This window comes from Triturus cristatus, chromosome 10 (genome assembly GCF_964204655.1).
Source record: "Triturus cristatus chromosome 10, aTriCri1.1, whole genome shotgun sequence".
In the NCBI taxonomy this organism is placed as follows: domain Eukaryota; kingdom Metazoa; phylum Chordata; class Amphibia; order Caudata; family Salamandridae; genus Triturus; species Triturus cristatus.
This window is the reverse complement of record NC_140593.1, coordinates 783,379,016-783,401,866: the sequence shown is the minus strand read 5'-3', so window position 1 is coordinate 783,401,866 and position 22,851 is coordinate 783,379,016. Positions and strand designations below refer to the sequence as shown.

The window sequence follows — 22,851 nt, the reverse complement described above, 5'->3', positions numbered from 1 at the left end:
CATGCAAGGTGTTGCCCGATACAGGTAAAATCTTAAAAGAGGTTGTCGCGGGAGTGTATGTGAAAAAAGAAATTCCACATCAGAATTAGAGAACACAAATTGAAATTTTCTACGAGATCTTCTACACCTACTCTTACGCAAGAGCAGATAAAGCTCTAGTATACCCGATGTAACACATGGACTCTTCCTTACAGGAGATATGTATGCCTCATTACTTATGCAGGCTTCGGTGGCAGATTCAGAAGATAGAGATGTTCCTGCAACGGTCTTCTGCTAGAATGAACTAACACCGAGGCCCAACATTACTCAAGACTGAGCAAGGGACGGAGTCAGAACCCCCGATTAGAGTCAAATCTAATGAAGGACGAAATGCCATGGGCAATTACCTTGTCCTCTATAGTAGACAAATTGGCGCAGTCCTGTTCGCCAACACATTGGACATCAAAGTCAATGGTGGTGATGCAATCAAAGTCAATGGTGGTGATGCAATCAACACTATTGTACCTTAAAAAGGGTCAGGACACAATACTCTCATTTATACCCATGACAGAGACTGTTCATAAATGGCCAAGGAAACTTGACTAATGTAGCCCAGATTTTACTAAGAAGCAGGCCTGTGGGACTGGTATTTGAATCCTGTAGCAAACTTTTAGGGCCAGCCTCTCCCTTGGATCTGTGAGTTGGAACTCACCGAAACACCTGAATGACCACGCTGTGAGAAGCATCCAGGAAGCACTTGTGCATTACGTTGGAACAGGACTTCAGATGGTTGCCCTGAAGTAAGAAATTTGTCCCTCTTCCCCCCTGAACTCACGTTTAAGCCCCACAGAAAATATCCTGAAATTGTGGGAAGCACTTGATGCACCGTCCCCGTGAGGTTACATACTCTGCACTCCATGTGTGAAAGAGTATTAGCTGTTAACTTATTTGTGGTGCAAGAGTGGCCTTAATTTGCTGCCTTTAGAAATGCTCATAGATTGAAACTGATTTGGCTTCCCCCACTGGTTTCCATGGGCAAAAAGAACAATTGATGGACAGAAGAATAAACAAGGTCAAACATGCCATTCCAGTTTAAACCCAGCCATACGCAAATTGATGTCAACAGGTTGATAGTCGGGCAGGGGATGGGTGGGGCAGTGTTTGCTTGGGGGGGGGGGGGGGGGGGGAATGTTGGGAATAGAGAAAGTAATACATATCTAGTGGCTGAACTGCACATGGTGAAACCACAAAACCTGGGATTAACCATCGCTTCCCTCACTATACCAAACTATGTGATCCTAGGCAATTTTGTAACATCCCGCCTTTTTCTTTGATACATATAAGAGAACCTCAAAATACACGACTGCAGGATGTGCGCTATACAAAGCTTTGTGTTTGATTTAACAAGTTGTTGTTCATGTGGACCAAGAGCCTAGGCCACCCAGAGGGTGCACATAACGGACGTGCCTTTTAGTTCATTATCAGAATATTGGTCAGCGGGTAGGGATGAATGTGCTTCTAAATTCATGTTTGAAAACTCTCGTTTAAAATTGTACTTCACAATGTACTGATATAAACTCATGTTATAAGGAGAAATGGTTCTGCATGTTAAATACACCACTTGTTTGGGGCTACCAGATGTTTACAGATGCCTGATCAGTTTGCAGTAAAGGCAAAACATGCCTCATCACATGCCCATGCATCATGCAAGACACCTAAAGGTACTAGGAGACTTGCTAGCATAGCGCATCATGAATCACATTCAAAAAATGCTTAAAAGTAAAATATGTGAATTAGTAAAGCTACAGAAGTACACTACACATGCATCTTTAATATGTTCGTTAAGAAAACCCAACAAAAGCACTGTATTTAGAAAAGAGAAAAAAAAAAAAAAAAGGAAAACGTGAATAGTATCAAAAGTGACTTTTACCGTGGAGCGCTATGGCTTCCCGGAAGGGCTGCAAATCAGTCTCTACAGAGGAACTAGTTTCTGTCGAAGTTGCCCGACTAGGGGCTACAACAGTCAGTCTTGGAGGTGCTCTAGAGTTACGTGGAGGAGGAACTTTTCCACAAAGAAAGCTGATCAAATCCTCTCTACGAATAGTTCTTCTGCGCTTTTTTACCCAGGCTAACACATCCTTATTACGTCGCTGATATCCAATTTGAATTCCTAGATCAAAACTTCGTTGATGGGCATCCACGCTTTCTGCAAGAGGGAGAGAAAACAGTTAGAATGTGTCAAAGCATCTAAATAAAGCCTCTTCAATAGAATTTCCACTTACACCCCCCCCACCCCCTTCCAGCTCTCAGGGAGTGGCAGAACGCTCCAATAAACATGTTTTCCCCATAAACAGCAGTATGTAATAGTCTTTTTTGTACCCTTTTAAACACTTCAGTTTTGTAGTATAATTGTGTGATCAAGACCTTTTTGGGTCGAAAAGAATCCAGATTCACTCACCAGCAAGAAATTTAAAAAAAAAAACAAAAAAAAAAAATCGCTCTTACTGCAGTCTGGTACAGTTAGCAAGCCTAGACCTGTAGCAGGGAGCCCAGTATCTCCAGCTTCAAAAACCCTTTAACGTTTTCAATATAACTTTCATTTTTACACTTCAATATAAAGTAACCTAGCAAAAATGTAAACAAATATTTTGATCTTGGTGTGCATCTTAGGCTAACAAACTACTTGAGGTTCTGACGTCTGTATAGCTATTCATTGAAGACCTTAAGCGCCATTTGCCTAAACTACTGGACATCGAATAAAAAAAATTATCAAATAAATTAATCAGATATAGGAATAAACTGTAAGACTCTTAAAAAAAACCCTAACAGTTTAGAACAAAGAAAAATTTTGTAGCGGTCAAGATAAATTAACACCAGCTCTCAGAAAATTCTTTAACTCCACAAGACAACATCCAACCAAATATTTTCATATCCTTATCAAGAAAAATAATTGTAAATCGCCTACAAACATGACAGCTGGGTTTCATGCAGTTGCTTTCTAAAGAACATATCTGAATCACTAATTAGTATAAACCTGTATCTTGTCAATTATCACCCAATGAGCCAATACTACTAAAACCAAAGTACAGATCTACAGAAAATTCTAAACTGTAGCAATGTATGCTTAAGCAAAAGGAAAAATACATCGAGTTGTGGTTTATTTTGGCCACAAAATAAGATGCAAATTAAAAAAAACTTGTTTAGCCATGCAGGAGAACAGGCAACCAAAGGCAAACAAAAATCCGAATTGACTGTTCTTGGGCACCAAATACAGTGTCAGATTTAAACACGCTGCTAATTAGGACCAAACACAGCTGTATACTTGAGAAGGCAAATGCAAGAAATGGGTCACATCTGAGCTGCTGAAAAGCAGTACTTGTTGCCAAATGACATTTTTGGTAAAAATAAACTGGCTGATATAATGCAATAAATGAGCAAGTTATTACAAAGACTGACGTCACATTAACATTTCAGAGAATGACATCACACTACCCTATTGACTAAAGTAAATACTCAAGTCAGAGGTCGGCTGATTAATAGAATCAGAAATAAATGTATCAAAACTATTAAAAAAAAAACATCAACTTCAATTGCACTACGAGTTCTAGTAGTCATTTAAAGCAAGCAAGGACATCTGGTCGTTTTGCAAGGAAAGACTTTGCAATGACTTTGTGGACGTTTAGTCAATTAAGACTACATCTGCCACAATTAAAAACATTGCGGCATGCTAAAGTTTCATAATAAGAATTCAGTGAAAACTAAAACACTAGAGTTCACCATTCCATCTGGAGGAATATAACTCATCATTGGTTCAGTTATCCCTGTTCCTTAGCTGTACACTTCTCTACCCAGAAAGTTCACATCAACTCTTCTGAGGAAGAGTTAAACAGCCCAGTAGAGAAGCGAAATGAGGTAAGGTGGAAAGGAGACTTCACATTAGCATTGCCGAGGTTATGAGCATGACTAAATATTGCCACAACCTGGGAGAAGGAACTTTCAAGCAAAAGCTGCATTGAATAGTAATGATTCCAGAGGGTGAGAGTCCTTACAGTTCGATTAGGAGGATAGGGTTATTCAGGTGGATAGCTTAATGTGCCAAGCAGCATTTTAGATCCAACCTTTAAGACTTCTTTAGCTGTCACACCAGTTTAATGTAGGTGTATGATTTCCACCAGAAACTAAAGGGCTTCTGATCAGCGGGCTCAATTACTGTACCATTAAATTGTGATTTTGCTTCCACCTACCACTACAAACGAGCCAGAAGTGGGTCTGTCCACTTTATCCACTAGCTCCCTTCGCATGGAAGGGCTGTAGAAAGCATGTGCACTGTTCACATCAATTTAAAAATAAACGGCCTCTTCAGTCTCAAAACTGGTTCATAGTGTGCTTTAATTTATTATTTTCACGTAAATATTCATTTTGCTTTCACTCCTTTTTAGGTCTCGCCTGGCGTTAGAAAGCGCACATGCGCTGCTCTTGCTATGCGAGTGCCTTTTGGAATCTATACGATTACAGAAGTATACTTGAACCCGCCCCTCTTTCCATTGGCTCGCGGCGTAGTTTGTTAAATGATGGCGCGTGATGGGAAAGCAGTCTTCTCGGTTACTGCCTTGTCCACTTGTAGGACGGCCCATGTGGACAGGCAGACGCCATCTTTGTTTCTGGCACAGCGCACACTGCCTTGCACTCGCGAGGCCTGCCCTGACAATGCAACCAGCAAATGTGTCCGGGCATCACGTGATCTCTTGCACAACCAGTTTCTTTATTCCGCTTTCAAACGCCCCGACCAACTCGTCCTAGTGTCAGAACGGTATTGTCCTCCTAGATTTCTATGGACCATGATCGCAATTTAGGCTGGTCAATGCGTTTGTATGTGTCTGCACACCACTCACGGGACAGGCTTGTCACACGCGCACCATTCGCGAACAGTCTCTGGCGCAGCAGGAGACCGCTGTGAGGTCTCTTTGCAAGGCCTGCTCAGTACTCCATTAATGCCCGTCTGTACCGTACCTGCTCAGTACTCAATCGATTCCCAGCTGTACAGTACATACTCGGCATGCCTTCTCCTTACAGTGTCTGTTCATTACTCCATTGATGCCTCTTCTGCACAATGCCTGTCCAGTACTCCAGTGACCGTAAAAAACCCTGATAACCCTTCTTTGCAAGGCCTGCTCAGTACTTCATTTGAATATTCTTTGTACAGTGCCTGCTCGTCTCAGTGCATACCCATTTGCCCAGTACGGTTTCTAATTCTGTCCAATGAAGACAGTGACTGCAAGACTACATAGACTGCCCATGCAGTGCTTTCTCGGTGCCTACTTTAAGCTTGGCTGTGTCTGCTTGTTCCTGCATGGCGCAATGTTTGCTCGACGAGGGCAGTGCGGGATTAAAAGTTCATGAACGCCTCTGGATTGCAGTGCCTGCTGGGTGCAACCCTTGCAACGTGCCTGCTGGGTGCAACCCTTGCAACGTGCCTGCTGGGTGCAACCCTTGCAACGTGCCTGCTGGGTGCAACCCTTGCAACGTGCCTGCTGGGTGCAACCCTTGCAACGTGCCTGCTCAATGGCGTGCTTGATCACTGCCTGCAGTGCCCGATTTGTGAAAGCAGTGCAGAGTGCCTGGTCCGCACACAGCCTGCTCACTCAGGTAAGCCTTACCCAGTGAGTGAACCTCCTCAAAGCAGCCAGTTCTTTGCCAAGCGAATTCAGCACCCGCGAAGCGCAGTGTCTTAGTGAGTGCAGTGCACGCTCAGTGTAGCATCTGTTCACCTAGTGCAGGGTGTGCTTGGCATGCACACTGCAATGTCAGTGACTGACACCAGTTTTTGCTCAGCGCAGTATCTGCTCAGTGATCGCAGTGCCTAGTGGGCAAGGGCAGCGCATGTGCAGTGAGCACAGTGCCTGCTCAGCAAGCACAGCAACTATTCAGCGAGTGTTTAACCTCTGCACAATTCACACAGTGAGTTTTCTGCTCCATGCCTGCACCAGAGGTACGGTGTGTGCTTAGTAGACACAGTGCAGTTACTTCTGTAAGAACAGTGCCTGCCCAGTAAGTGCACTACTTGCACGGTGCAATGCAGGATTAGCAAATAAAATGCACACTTTTTGCAGTGCCATGGCAGAGTGCAGTATCTTGGTAACACCTGCCCTGAGGGTGTTGCTGAGCCTGCTTAGGGACAGTAGTACTGGGCTGGCCCACGGAGTACAGCACCTGCCTTAGAAGCACAGTACAGTGCCAGCCTACAGGTGCAGTGCCGGCAGACTACTCCCGCACAACACCCCCTAAGCGCTCACGCTTCAGTGAGACGTGCTGTTTCTGCACATTCTACTTTGAATGAAAACACGGAATTTCCCAGAGACTTAAGTGGGGCTCGAAATGTTTCCCCCCCCATTACAGATTAAAACAACTCCAACTTCTTAAATAAAGAAAAAAAGACAAGGTCTGCAGCATGATGAAGCTCATTGGGTTTTTGGACAGAATGATGCTCAGCCCGGTAAGTTACTTCAGCATAGGTAAGATCAACCCTATCCCCCACCCTTTTTAACCTCTACCTAGAACCACTTACCGAAATATGTGCAGTCAACCTCCATCATATGTATGCTGATGACACCCAGATCTACATCAAAACCTAATCTCTCGAAGAGACTCTCTCCCTGAACGAAGCCCTGAAACTCACCATCCAATGGCTCGCATCCGATCAACTTGAACTCAATGCAAAGAAATCTGAATTTCTCCTGATCTCCCATCCCAATACTAACCTAGAGTCTCAATCATGGATTAAGGATATCACAGCCTTAAATTGCCAACCAACCATTGTGAACTGTACTAAATCCCTGGGAATTATTCTTGACACAAACATGAACATGCGGGACCACATCAATTCGATGGCCAAAACAGCCAGAATCCACATGAACTACCGTAGAAAATTGAAACCCTTACTCAAAGCTCCCGACCTAAAAATGGTAGTCCAAGCACTAGTCCTCTAGATTGGAATACGGCTGCTCAACCCGCTCTAGTTTCCCGAAGATCTCCCTGGCACCTCTTAAAGCCTGCCTCAATGCGGACGCCAGACTACTTACTGGCTCTAGGAAATACGATCATATTTCCCCACACCAGAAAGCTCTCAACTGGCTTCCCCTGGAGGCAAGAATACAGCTCAAAATGGCATGCATCACGCTCAAAGCTTTCTACTCTAACTCCCCTGCATATCAGACACAGAAACTTGTGATCTCCAGAGGAACCAGAATCTCTCGATCAGCCAGAGACCTCTTGCTCCAACCTGCACGCTTTTGGGAAAGAGAAAAAAAAAAAAGTGCCTTCTCAGGGGCTGCTCCAAGAATATGGAACACTCTCCCACCCAACATTAGAAGAATCCCCTCACTGAATTGCTTGCTTCAAAAAGGATGCCAAAACCTTCCTTATGGGCAAATTTCTCAGCTAAATATTGCCTCAACCACCACCATAGCCCGACCTAGGGCCGTCCACTACCTCCCCTCAGACTACCGTGTCACCCCATCAGAAACCTGGGGCCTGGCTCGAATAATTGTAAACTTATTCTGTATCTCGCCTTGAGTAACTGGCTATGTAAACTGTAAATACGTGCTCTTCTTCCCCCAATGTATGCGACATCCCTCCCCTTACTACTCAAGCCAGTACTGGCTTGATCCTAACGAAGTCTGTCTGTATATTGCTTTGCTCTCCTGTAAAGTGCTCCGATACCCTGACGGGTCAAGTTCACACTCTATAAAACACCTAAATAGGTTGCAAAGAGCAGAGGTCAGGAATTTATGGCTTCAGTAGCACAAATTAACGTGGCCAACATCTGGTGCCTAGTTGGGCCACAGCACCTTTTAATGTTTGGGTTTAGTCATTGGCTCACTTGTGTCACAAATGCGGGAGGCTGTATTTTTGCGAAAGCGAATGCGTGAATTATGATTTCAGAGAGAATTTAGCATACCTTGCAAGGGAAAAATAAGGTAATGTGGTGCCAGCAACTACAGCATGTTTGAGTCATGACTCGCAAGACCTGTGGTAAGGAGGCAATAAGGCCCGTAAACACAATGTAAAACAAGCATTGGCATAGCCAATAGGTCTCGCCTTCAGGAGATTATAAGTGTTTGCCCCTTTATAGGCTTCACGATAAGCATAATGGTAGATTTGCTTTCTACAGCCTCATGGTAAGAGACAAACTCGTGTTAACTGGAGAAACATAATACAATCAAATGTTTGCAAACTCCTTTATGATTGCCATAATTGTCACCCATTTGGAAAAAATAAAGACACTCATTAGAAGGGCTTAAATAGGCACACACATTTTCGCAACACCTCGAAAAGACCACAACACTGAGAAAAAAAATCAAATCACTGCCACATCTAACTAGGATTCGTTGTGATACCCCAGCGGAACTGGGGAATTCGGTTTGAATCTCGGCGCCGGATAGAATCTCGTGATTCTGGCCAAAATCATTTCCCCCTGTGCCTACAGAAAAATGAATGTGTCCTTGTGTAATGTAACGGAAGCGCATGTAAAGCGCTCCACTACCCTCGGGTCGAGTTTGCGCTAAATAAAAACTGTAAAAAAAAAAACACAACTTTAGCGCTATAGAATCCTGCTGCGCGTCACCAAGAGACTAGTTCATGGTTAATGTTAGACGGAACACGCATTGCGTAGGATTACAAAAATGAATCTGTACTCAGACTACACAAGTGCAGGCATTTTTCCGCATGACTCAGAGCTGGGAGAGCGAAGTGTGTGCGAAGTAGAATACATTTGCGCATCTGCTACCACAGTGCATCTCACCACTTGAATTTCACAAGAATCTGGTAAAAATTAGCATAAACTGTTCACGAGCATCGATAGGCAGCTATCACATTATCTGGCCAGGAAACTCACAATTATATTAATGTAGGCATTTAATGCATGCGCTGTTACCGGTATACGTTTCGTCAGCGTTTCGGTGCTTCCAAACGCCAACAACCCAACCAAAAAAATGACCATGCCTTTTATTTAGGTTTAAAAAACAAAAATAAAAAAAGGTATTGTCATTTGCGAGACCTATTGCATTGTAAATGCTGGTTATTTTTACCAACCAACCATTTGCCCACCCCACCACTTCCCATAGATGCCAGCCGTCATTTCCTCTGTGCTCACAAAACTCTTTGGTGACTTATAATGACAACATAACCTATGGTTAGGTATATTTTACACAAAGTAGCATAAATATTACTTGCAATCCAAGTACAATTGTCAACATTAGGTTAATATCTAGCTCTGCCCGTCTCGCAGCATTTGAAGTTGCTGTACCTAGTTTGTTATGTGTTCTCATAGCTCCAAGATTCTCTGTATACGTGCGCTCAATGTGTACAAATAAGATTGTATCGATATTGTTTTTCTTTTTGGTGTTATTATTGTCTGCATTTTCCTGTTGAAGGTGTGAAAGTCCCAGCAGGGTGTGAGCTGGTGATGGGAGAGGAGCCGCAGTGCTGGTCGGGGGGACATTGGATGATTAGTTTCTGAAAATGACATCCCATAACGGTACAGGAGAAGGGCATGCGGAGTACCAGTAAGGAGAGCACGGATTACTGGGAATACATCAGGGAAAGAAGAGATTTTGAAAGAGTGGGCACCGGAAGGGGAAGGGACCACTAAAGGAAGTAGCAGGAGAGTCACGACTGGGACGTCATAACAGGGAGAGCGTGAAACCCAGCAGATGAACAGTGAGCGCAGCAGCTGCTTTTGGAAACTGTAGGGGCGCAGGAACTGCTGTGGGAGTAAGCGAGAGGGGCAGGAATGTAAAAATAAGGAAGAGCTGGAACTGTTGAGGGGTGAGGCGGGACAGAGGGAAAGTGAAAACTACTGATGGAAAGCAATAGAAACTGAAGTAAAAATGCAGCCTTTAATGTTGGTAGGCAGAGACTGCAATGGATGTCTGGTGCCAGATGCAGAGCGCACTGCCACGCCTCTGCTGTGTGAGACTGCACATGTGAATTAGCGGCCACTCTTCAAGTGGTAATGGATGGTCGAGGAAAATACGAAAGTGCTAAAACGCGCGCCTCGCGCTTTAAGTAAACAAGCATTGGCCGCGCAGCAGCAAAAGTAACACCGCGCGGCCATAAAAGCAAAAGTCATAGCGATGACGCGCTAAAGCACGAGTTTCAAAGTGCTGCTGATGGTTAGCGGTTCACGCGCGAACGCAAGCGCTAGGCCAGCCAGCAGCACTTTGGAAACTCGCCTCCAAAAAGTCTGAGCCAGCGCATGCGCTGGGCTCAGCGAAACCTAAAAAACAAAAAATCTCCTTTTATCACAATTCAGTTACATCAAGCAGAACAGAGGACTCTGAAGGCCATGGAGATGGGAGATTATTATAAACCATATTGAGGGGGTGGGGAGTATAAAGTACTGTGAACATAGAAGTGTAAACCATTTTCAATCCATATCGGCTGCATGAGAGTTCAAAGAGGAGCCGATGACCGTGAAACAAGAAACTAGTCAATCTACCCTTGTTTGTATTCGTTTGATTAGAGCCAAGCTAGGTGCACAAACATTACATATACAGCCACATAGCAATAAATAAAACCATTATAATACTTAATCGAACATACCCATCACTCAAATCCATAATTACCCTTAGCTTGCCTAGGCTAAAATAACAATGTATATTAGAAATAAATGGTCAAACTACTGTGGAACTTCATCCAACAAGATCAATAAAACAAGCATTGGCATAGCCAATAGGTCTCGCCTTTGGGACCTTGTAAGTGTTTAGCCATGCAACAGTAGATGTTGCACCAAGGATATTGTGCTAGATAACCAAACACTTAAGATGTCCAAAAAGCAAGACCTATTGGCTATGCCAATACTTGTTCTTCATTACCACACAATCTTGAGATACAAGAGTAAGACCTTTTATCAGTTACCACCGCCCCCCTCTGTGCGAAAAGAGGTTGTTCTAGCTATTGTAGGTGGGTGAACACTGGCTTCTCACACCCCTCATGTGGAGCAGTTTCCTCTCACTTTGGAAGTCATTCTTTGCCAGTTCACACCTTTGAGACGATGCAGTCTGTGCGAGAGACTCCACGTCAGCGGCTACTGCCTCTATTGGTGTGTTTGGGGGTGGAACCCCTTACATGTGGCTCTGGTGTGGCCAGCAGTGCTCCTTCCAAAGCCTGTAGTTGGTTACAAGTTAAGCACACAGCTTTGTATGTGGGAAGGTCACGTGTGAACGTTAAAGGCAGGAGCACTGGATAGTAGGAGCCACTCGCCATTAGTAGTTTTGTATGGTTTTAGGGGGGGGGGGGGGGCGGGTATAGCCTCTTCCCTCATTCCAGGGACTCCGAAGAAGCCCCTAAACAGGTCATACACACATGGTGAAAGCAGGATCCCTCTGGAACTGAAAAAAGGTATGGCTTAAGGCCACTGAGACACTTGCTCGGTTGCTTTAAAAACAAGACGGCCAGAAACCAACTAAACGAGATGAGGAGCCGAAGAGGCAGCCGGGGGAGGGCGAGAGAGGAGGGGGCCTGTACCAGTTTCCCTTGCGGGAGCGAGCTTTGTAATTAACTTTCAAACAGATGGTTTCAAAGCACGCTCCCACAAGGGAATCGCCAGACATGCACGCGTTGCCACTGAAAGCAATGCTATGCATGCACGTTTTTGGCCTAAAAAGGGAATCTATTCCAAGAGGTCTCCTAGGATGTGGAATTCCTATAGCCCGACGCCCGGGACATATTGATTGGGGTCAAGGGCAACAAGTTTGTGTATTTTGTCCTTGGGACAAGTAGGCCCAACCCCCTACAGGATATGTAAACTGCTCCCAGAACGCTCTCCGATTACTTGCAAATATTTGCAGAAGCCTGAAAGCAAGTTTGATGATTCTTTGCATTCAAAATAAAATGTTCACAAAAAAATGCTAAAACATTTGGCTAAACTACTGAAAAAAATGTAGATAACATTTCTTTGCAGCATCGTTTAGTAAAATGTGTTGATGCATGCTAGTATTTCCCAAAAAGATTAATAATGGAAAATAAGTGTAACTAGTTTTAATAAGTTTATGGGAAACAAAAACAAACAAGTATTGGTAAAGCCAGTAGATCTGAAATTGTTGGGCAGCCTTTTGGTTTTGTAAATGCGCGATTTGTTTTGGCATGGTGTTTGTAAAACATTAGTGTGGGAGCTGCTGGGCCCTTGCCATTATAACAAACATTGGTAAAAGCAAAAATTGTTTTGGTCTCTAAAAGCACACATTGCATAGTAGTTCCTGGCACTGAACAAAACGACTATCGATATGCTCCTTGTGAAAGAACAGAATGCCGTCACTCCTAGTGAAGCTAGCCGATAGACAGAAAGAGACAACATTTTAATACACACAAACGGTCATGGTTAACGCCAGACCTATAGGGGCCCAATTATTCAATAAAGTGCACCCATATCTTTGGATTAAGTGCAGATGTACAACTTTCGTGAATTCACAAGACTTTACAGAAGTAGGCCAAGAAATAGTACTCCTAGAAAATATTTGTGAACTGCATTTTAGCATGATGAAATATGCAGGTGTAGATTTGCTCATGCAAAAATCTGAGTGTTTGCAAGTTCATTTTCCCTCTAACCACTTATTTCCCAACCCTTGAAGAAGTTTTAGGGCTGCCATTGTCAGGAGTAAATATCCATCCTCTCTCAGTACTGCAAAAGATTAGAGAAGAGTTGGTAAAAACTCTAAAAACATGCAAGTTAGTAGATTTGCACAGACAATGAAGGGCCTTCCAACCCTGGAACGACTGCTTACATTTACCTTCAGCCCCAGTATGTAGATCTGCAGAAACGTGGCAACATAAGGGAATTGCTGGTATTCAAACCCTACTATGAAGAAGCCCTGGCACAAACAGAGGCTATTTCAGAGCTCTTATATAATGAGATTGCTGTCATAATGTGTCACCACATTGCATTGCACAAAAGGGACAACTGGATTTTGTTACAGGACAAGTAGATTTATGAAGCAACCTGCCCTATGGACAAGTAGATATATTTTATTAAATTCCACACCCCTGAGGAGAGACCTAAAAAGTGATCAATTCTCAAAAGTGGTACCCTTGATAATCCAGATCCTAGGTTCGCACTCAAACAGATGCAAAATCTTAAAATCTTTAAGTCCACACACGCCCACTGAAAACAAAGAAAACTACCTAACAGACCCTCTGGGGTCTCCCTCCAATAAAAGGACAATAACCATGTGGAAACTGCACAGTATGCAAACTGATCAAAATGAGCAAAGAGATCAACCTTGGAGAAAATCGTCCATGGGTTCAGAGAGGACATACAATTGCAATACAAATAATTGTATTTATCCCATTACCTACCCATGCAATCTTTAATATATAGGGATGACAACCAGACCTATCAAAAGAAGAATCACGGAACACCGTAGCAACATCTGTTAGCACATCACAACTAATGTGTCCACACACTTTGTAAACATCAACCATGCTCCAGATGACATCAGATGGGCAATACTAGAGGCAAATGACCACTGGAGCCTGTGGTCGCTGTTCACTAAAGAACAGTGGGTGTTCTGTATGAAAAGCCATATACATGGACTAAATGACGACACACCATGGCTTGACTAACAATTAAAACTACAGTTGACATTCTCTATGAACTCCGAGCCAGACACTGAGGTGGGAGAACATCATGAAGTAAGAGAGTGCTGGAGTCCCCCATTCCACACTTTTCTTGAACAAATCTGAACCATCATGGACTTCCGGAGGCGATCATGAGCATTTTCAATGACTAAATGACATGGCAGCTATTGAAAGGTCACGACCACCTAAGTTCAGATACCATAGCCATTTAAATTTAGGATAGCCTGATAATACCAGAAAATACTGGGGGGCTTACCTCGCATGACTACCAAGGTTCAGGTATCATAGCCATTTCCTTTATTGGGGGTAGTTTGACAATCCAAAAACATCAATATTGAAGGTCACCTCACATGCCTACTATAGACTACAATATAACACTATTCCCCCCCCCCCCCATCAACTAAATACCCTGATCGATTTAAGATTCTCCAGACTACTTCAACATGGCCACCACTATATGCCCGGAGCACCATAGTCCGTTTTATTAGCTTGATTATTTACTTCCCCGGACTATGTGAACCTAGGTTCCAACCACCCCTGTGTAGACATCGCAGCAATTCAGCTTACTGGGATTAGTCAAACCAGTATAACATGGAACACATCTCGATATACACACAATATCAAGAATGTCATATGGTCCTCTATAACAATTGCATCATGGCTACTATTGGAGATACGCCGACCACTGTAGTGAACAAAGATTGTCCTTATACAACATCAGAAATTTCAGAGAGCCCACTGATTAACAGGAGACCCCTCTGACCATCTCAAGATCGCTACTACCAATTCAACTCATCTCCAAAGAACAACTTCTAGAGAAAAGAGCCTCTCCAAGATAGCTGCCACCATACACCCAACCACCTTGGTCACACATGTACCCACAATGCTTTGACGCAGAGTACACTTCTGGGTCTCTGCTGCAGGTGGGCCTCGTTAACCAGGCTCTGTACATAAGCAAGCCCCGTTCACCCATGCAATCCATCTGCAGGCAGGCAGGACGAGGGGTAAGTGGCTGGCTGCTCATGGAACTGCAAGTAGGATATTGATTGCGGAGGAGAGAACGACACTCTAGGACGTAATAGTTGAAACTATGCATTGACCACCTACGCCTTGGATATTCTTTCACAGAAGCGGCAATAATCTTGCGGTCTCCTGTCTTGACTTAGGGAACATTATGACCTATGAGTAGGGGTAACAAGCATTTACAATGCAATGGTCTCGGCATTGGTAAAGTTAGAGCTATTGGCATTGCTCATGACATTTTTGTTTATGTTTTTAAAACATTTAAAGAAACGGTATTGTTATTTACAATGTCAATAGCTTAATCACTCAAATGCGAGACCTATTGCATTTGCACCCACACACAGAGCCACCTACACACACCGATTAAGCTATTGACATTGTAAATAACAATGCCGTTTCTCTACATGTTTTAAAAACAAACAAAAATAATGTCATGAGCAATGCCAATAGCTCTAACTTTAACAATGCCGAGACTGTTGCATTGTAAATGCTTGTTACTTCTGTTCCGACAAACAAAATGCCTCCACTGACTTTAACTGAGTCATCAGCTTTCCAAACATATCACCCACAAAAAAAGTGTTAATTCACTCTTGACCTTTATCGGACCACCCTCAAACACTTGACTTCACCCTCATTTCTGAGGCAAGAGGTTTAAAGGTTTAACAAAGCAAATGTCTCCTATTCCAATATTGGCACCCATACAAACCTCGCCTGATCCAGTAGTTCAATCGGTTAAGCAGTTGATTCTGAGATATGTATTTATCCTGCAAGTCACACGGGCTCTCATTCCTGCCGGGCTAATTGAGCCTTTCACACCCTTCAGCATATACACCATTTGTCATTAATTATAAATATATATCCCAAACGTGTTTCTCCTTTTGGGACTGTAGGACCCGTGGAAAAAAGGCACGCGTGCCGGCAGAGCATACCGGCTTGCCATCATTATTGTAAAAGTTCAGTAAGCACGCTCTCAGAATACAGCGCAACCGAAACGTGTTGTGTGATTAAACAATTTCCTGCAATAACTGGGTCTATTTGTGCTGTATCCTGAGAGCGCGCCTACTGAACTTTTACTATATATTTCCAATGGGATTTAAAGTAAACCATTGTGCACAATTTACACACTAATCCATGGGAAAGACCAGTTTGTTAAAGCGACCTTTATACATCCGTTCAGAGAATTGCGATTGGCCGCCAGTGCTTTAAAATGGACAAATATATAATATTTTCTTGGATAGGACTAACATATGGCGTTTTATTACTGCAAATATGCACACTTTTTTATCACAAACGTTAACAAATATATTAGAATGTATTATTTCAAAATGTTAGAATGCATAAAGTAAAAATACAGATGATTTGCTATGTTATTTTACTGCGTATATTTCATATAAATTGGTAAAAGTGTTTTCACTTTTTTTCCCCTAATCTGCATTGCTTCTTTATTAATGTGACCTACACATTTGCTCTCCCCGATAAAGTGGTACAGTAGTCTCAGAAGTAAAATATTTCATCATAAACCTACTGCTTGTGATGACCCAGAAGTTCGTTATTTGACTTGGTTTAGTCGTTTGATACAATGAAAATTCAATTAACAAAAAAACAGAAATAACCATCATTGTTACCACACAGCTGTGTGTGTGTGTATATATATATATATCTCAGAGGCGCAACTAGAGGCAAAGTGCGGGGGGGGGGGGGGCTGAATCTTTAAGCGAGAGGCAGAGTGGAGCTGCAGGGGTTCTTAGAAGAAGTGAAACAGCAAGGCCTCATTAACATGCAAATGGTCTTTTAAAGACCTGTGAAGTGCTCGGTGCGGCTGTGTGTACCCGGGAAGCTATCTCTACCCGGACTGCCACACACGACGGGGGGGGGGGGGGGGGGGGGAAGCTGAAGCCCTTTGTGTCCATTGGGTGTTGCGCGCCTGATATATATATATATATATATATATATATATATATATATATATATATATATATATATATATATATAGTAGCCTTTTCACACAGTGGCATGCCAGTGTGTCATATTCCCTAGAAGGAAAGCAGCGTGCCCCACTGCACGCTTTGTAAACTCTGAATACAGCGATAACCATCGTTCGGTGACCACCAATACTACTGCACCTGCTCCTCCAAAGGACGGGATGTATTAACGGCAGTGCCACCCAGATACACACTTTATTCAAAATACGAAGTGACCTCTTTCCTTCCCGCCAATTTCAATAGCTCATTAAACTAAGGGACTGTAATTTAAAGTACTCCTTCGCACCTTCAAAATAAGAGGGTCTCGCGCGCTCTCTGGAAGCCTCTGCAGTGGTCTTCGCGAAATAAACACTGTCCGTCGACCCTCTTCCGCCGACGAGCTGAGAGCGGCCGACAGCAGTAGCAAGGTCTTTCCGGAACTAACTTCCCCCAACAAGAGACAGGGTCGGTCCTCCGGAGACGCGCGATGCTGTTGTCCAATAACTCGCCTGAGCAGCCTAGCCATATCCAACCTAGTACGAAACACCGTGACTCACGTTTTACTGAACTAAAATCATTCAGGCGCTACTTTACGCGATTAGTCATGAAAGAGTACATTATTTTATTGCGAAAAGTCTCGAATACGATCCTATACTAAGAGTCCAATCAAAGAAAGCTTTCCTCTTCTACACTTAGCTTTGTAGGCGTCTTCACTTTTACGGACCAATCACGTGAGGCCGCACACAGGCTACTCTTGCAAGACATTGCTGATTGGTACAATTTTCAGTTAGTCCGCCTCTCTGCTATTACAGTATGTTTGTAGTTAATGCAGTAGCCATGTTGGAATGAGAAGCCTCCTGCATTCGATTTCAGGAGTAGGCAGGCTTTTTTATTGATGGAAGCCTTTTCAAATTTTAATTCAATGATGTACATGGTAATCTTGTCGCACATGATAATCTTGTTTCAGCATTTTTCGTACTTCAAAAATAATGACCTAATTGTTGTTAGCTTTTAGTCACATTCTTTTATAGAAAAAAAAAGTATAGCGTCGTTAAGCTTTTTATAAATTACCCAATCTCAATAATGTCTCATGAACGCCTTTTTAAAGCACTAGAACAGATATCTTCTTCAGGCAGGTGAGCGAGCCACTGTGCGGTAACGCTATTATTTTCAGATCAACCCGGAAATACATGTGGTGGAACGATGTACGGTCGGTGCAGCCGGAAGTACAACGGGAAAATCTTGCTGGGTCGGCTGTTGTGATTAGAACCAGAGTTGGGTATAAATGCAAGAAGGGTACAATATACCCGCGGAGTAGTGGCCGGCGTATCTCTAACTGTAAGGGATAACAAGGCAGAGCAGAAGGCACACAACTGCCTTTCTCCGAGGCAGAGCAGAAATGCCTCGGAGAAACGCAGCGTCCTTTACGGATTCGGGGGCGTGCTTTGCTGTTATCTCCTCCAGCCATTGGCTGGAGGAGATAATTAGACTTTCTGCAAAAAACACGCCCCCCGATCCGAAAAGGACGGGGCCTAATCTGAGTGACTGACCTCTTCTCCAGTGGCTGGCCAGCATTCAAGAGGCCAGCCAATGGAGAACAGGGGCGGGTGCAAGCCCCTCTTCGCCAAGTCATTAAATCTCGCGAGCGAGACTGCGCAAGCGCAGCCTTCGCTAGCCGAGACCTAAAAAAAATACAAATGCTTCATGGGAGTCAGTAAAGATAATGCATTTTTATCAGTAAGAACACTGTTTTGAGTTCCTATTTGTGTAGTCTATTTTATATTTAACACTTGCTGTTACAAGATTTCAGGAGTGATTTAGGCACTGCTAGCACTCACCATTCGAAGAGCTAATGTAGAGTTCGGACAACAGCATGGCACTGCATGATACGATGATATGCAGAGACCATACGTGCTGGCCACAATAAAACATTTGGATATTTCAAGTCTTTTCCCTATATCTTTCCTTCAGTTTGATTTATGAATTCGTACTGGGGTAAGCATGATATAGATAACTAGGATCTACCGTATCACTAGCAGGGATTTAGTATTATAAGACTCTAGATACCCACCTTAATTCAGGGGTAGGGAAAATGTTTTGGTCTTGAAGCAACGATAGGGATCCAGTAATGGACCAACATAGCGTGAAATATATCAACCTGAATAGTGAAACCACAATAGTTTACTACAACACACTCACTGAGTAGTGGCGTAACAATCTTGCGCACACTACCTTACCAAAGGGTCTCTGAATAAGATTTGATATCCTTTAGGTAATTTTAAGATCACACTCTCCACCTTACACCGCATACACCTGAATAGTGAAACCACAATAGTTTACTACAACACACTCACTGAGTAGTGGTGTAACAATCTTGCGCACACTACCTTACCAAAGGGTCTCTGAATATGATTTGATATCCTTTAGGTAATTTTAAGATCACACTCTCCACCTTACACCGCATACACCTGCCACGGCTGATACAAGAAAAGATCTCTGACAAAGAGCCCTCCAATGAGGCCTGTGGGGCATTGCAGCGCCAGTCCCATGAGGAGCAAAAGGCTGGATGATGAAGTACGACACCCACAAGGGTGTGTGAGGGCAACACTTCCAAATAAGATGCCCCTGGAACCACATTCCAACCACACCTTTTAACGTTTTCTACGCTCTCTCCACATAGGAATAGTACCCACACCGATTAGACATTGGCCTTCCTTATACATCTGGTTCTCTTTTAGATCAAAGCAATATTTTATTAATTTCAAAAACATCACAAATCAATACGATCTAGGACCATTTCAGCTACTAGTCTCGACTGAAAGCGAATCACTGCAATCTGCCCTTTATAACTGTGTTTAAGCAATGTGATCAGGGCTTTATCTTTAGATGTTAACTTTGATAATTATGGAAGTGGCCAAGCAGGATATTTATTGCCAGGGAGTGGAAGGCGGCACGTGCCCCTTCCACGATGAGATGGAAGAACGGCCTGGACTTTTGTATGGGGCTGGAGCGGCCCGTTTGAGGCCAGGGGGTGCCCACGCAAACACTTTAAGATCTGGAAACGATGGGCAGATTACCGTGGAATTGGGCTGGAGCCCCCCCGTAGAGAGGGAGATCAATCCATAGGGGCAGCTACACACGGACGATGGATGGTCCTGGGGGGCCAGTGCGGGGGTGCGCACACTGCAAGGGGAGAGCGGGATGGACGGAAGGGGGAGAGTAAGGCTAGCAGTAGGAAGTGCGATCTTTGGGAGGTGGGGGGCGGGGGGTTGGGACGGGAGTTGGGGAGTTATTGAATATATAATTGTCTATTGCCTGCATGTACACGTATGAAGGATTTGGCATATGTCTCTGGGTTACAGGGCTCTGCATGGCGATGGCTATATTGACATAATAAAATTTGTTTTTAAAAAAACTTTGATAATTATGGAAGAAAGGAAAAAATTGTCAGAATTCTTGATAGATTTATAAACGATTCCTGACCTCCAGTAGGAGAACTGTCAAACAACAAACTATTTTATAATCTATTGCCTGCTTTTCACGATTTTTTTCGTAAATATTCTGCTGGAACATTCAAGGCAGCTTGCTTTACTGCCTGGGAACCCCTCTTCTGCTGTATTCCAAGTTACAAGTTTACGTAGAGAATTAGTTGAAACCCAAGTGCTAGGATTGTTATTTTTCAATAATCTAGCAGATGCCTCCACTAGTGCATCCCTCTAACATTCTTTCAAATGTTGGTAAAAGTCCCTGGATTTTTGTCACAAGTGCCATGTGATTTATTTTCCTCCTGATAATCCAATAACATTGTCTGAAATATAACCGCCTAATAAGAGGCCGGCTTAACTTCCTTTGGTGTAGCTTCAGCCAGGGAAGGACTATCCTACTTCCTTGGTTAAAATGCTAACCTAATCGTTCTCCTGCCCGTTTGTTATTCTTCGATTCTTTTTTTTGTACATTTGTTAATTATTTTTTTGACCTCACTTCCTACCACTGTTTTGTTGGAAGACTGAAAAGATTCTGCCGGCTCTTCTGTTGCCCAACCGTTACCTCAGTTCAGAGCATCACTGGAACCCTCTGAGATTCAGTATATCCTTATTAGTGAATTCTGTGCGAGGCTCACATCTCTGCCCTGGTCCTCCCACTTGGTATCATTAGGATAATCACAATTGAGAGGGTATTTGGGTGCATCTCCTGCTAGTTCGAGTTGGGGTGATTTGCAAACTTGTTTTGCAGGAATCTTGTACTTGGGTTTTAGGCCCTTGTTGCCACACAAGATTAGAGATTGCAAGTGTACCCGGCTGGACTCTTGTACGTGCACTTCGGACACTCGACTGATGAGCAAGGGTATCAAACCCTTCATTATTTGACCAGTGTTTCATTATTTTACAATTAAACCCTGGCTTCAAAGCTTATAAAGAGTGGCAAATATTAACCAGTTGATAACTCGGCTATGGTCAATATCATTGACATGTCGAGCCCGGAATAGGGCTATAGATTCCAGAGTTATTCATAGACTGCAGCCATTTGAGGTTAATGGCAATTCGTCCCTTAGCGGGTCTTTATCTTGTGGCAAGTAATTTTCCCACTGTTCAGTCTACTGATTTCCCTCCCTTCAAGTTTGTTACCAGCTCAAAGGCCTCTTCATCTTGTCTGGAGGACAAATTGCTCATTGAAGGCAAAGAAAATCTTGGGCTACCATGTCTATCTTCCTCAGTATCGAGGTTGCCACTTTCATGGGGCTTGAGGATCTTTCCCGTTGTTGGATGTTCTCAGATAAAAGAGCACAATGGCATTTCATATTGGCCAGTTATATCCTCATTCTTACCTGTTAAAGACTTGTTTACCACATTATATTAATTGTAGTACTTCTACTTAACCCCTGAATCTTTGTAAAACCGTAGCATCCTGAGACCCTGGCCCTATATTCTTTACAGCATGCTCAGATGGGTCATTTATAGCCCACGACGGGGAACTATTTCTATCACAGTGTACATGTGCCTACACTTCTACTTGCATGCCCACCCTGGGTACCTTCATTGTACTTTCATCTTGTCCGACCTGGTCTAAAACAAATGCTCTCAAATGGGTTTATCCTCATCCAAGGCTTCTGTGGGTTCTATACCGTCTCAAATGTATATGGATACATATTCATCTTCATACACCTCCACTGGACTACTATGAGCCTTGCTGCTTTGAACTCTTATTTACCACCTCATCAGTATTTGCTATTATGTATTTCATGATGGAGTTCTTTGTTAACCTGAAGTGTTCAGGTTAGAGACCTATTTCTTATTTACTACTTTAGAACGCAATGATACCGAACTCTGGGAGATCCAGTCACTTACTTCCCACCAGTGCACTCAATTTTCTGGTGGCCACCATTTAACTCCTTGAAAACTACCTAGATATGGCACTCACACAAATGATTCAATTTATATTAAGCAACACAACAGCGTGCACAGACCACCCCCCCCCCCCCATCTAAAGCTCTTTAACTCAGCAGAAGCAGCAATATGACTTGCGATTGCTATTCAATATAGGAACAGAAACAGCACTTGGGACTCATGAGGAAATTGTCCATAGATTATCAATGGGTTGCTAGACTGTCAATAGACTGACAATTGACAGTCACATCAGTAACACCCTACTCAGACTAATAAGCCCCGAAATTGGTGACTGATGAAGAGGGGGCCGTTTGTCACTCGTACCCCTGTTATTGCTCCCAAGGGCTGGACAACCTCAGCTCTGTGTTCAGAAGAATGTAGTTTCAGATACTGGCAGAAACCAGAATAAGCGCAGGCACCCAGAACCAAATATACAGAGGGCAAAAGAGATTGCAAGCGTACATCTTTGCTTACACTCCCCAGCTATTCAGAAGGCTTGTAATTATCCTCCGAGGCATGGCTTCAAGGCCCATCCCCTGTACGCTATCCTGACCAGAAGATATTGACACTTGTCACTTGCCTCCTACCTCGGACTGTGTGGTTCACCCATGACACCACCTCCACTGCTCTCTTGTTTCCAAGCTCCAGAAATTCCAAATGATCAAAAATCTAAGCCCTCCTCCACCTCTGCTCCTCTCCATCGATGTTCCAGAGCTTACCCCTGTGCCTACTGTGTATACTTCCCCTGTGAACACCAACATAAACCTGAACATTGTGAGCCCCCCTCCCCCCAGAAGTACGCTACCATACGCTCCCCGCTGGGAATAAGTACAGTGGCAATAGGCTACCGTGGGGTGGAAAAGCCTGCC

The 22,851-nt window shown here is 43.5% G+C and overlaps 1 protein-coding gene across 1 annotated transcript in view; it reads right to left on the bottom strand.

Moving 5' to 3' along the window:
- The window catches only part of LOC146789995 (HUWE1-associated protein modifying stress responses), a 54,620-nt gene that overhangs the window by 28,296 nt on the left and 3,473 nt on the right, over positions 1–22,851 (bottom strand). Inside the window, exon 3 of the mRNA XM_085628313.1 lies at positions 1,910–2,185. Within this exon, the coding sequence (XP_085484439.1) occupies positions 1,910–2,185 (276 nt within the window). The remainder of the gene's footprint in view (positions 1–1,909; positions 2,186–22,851) is intronic.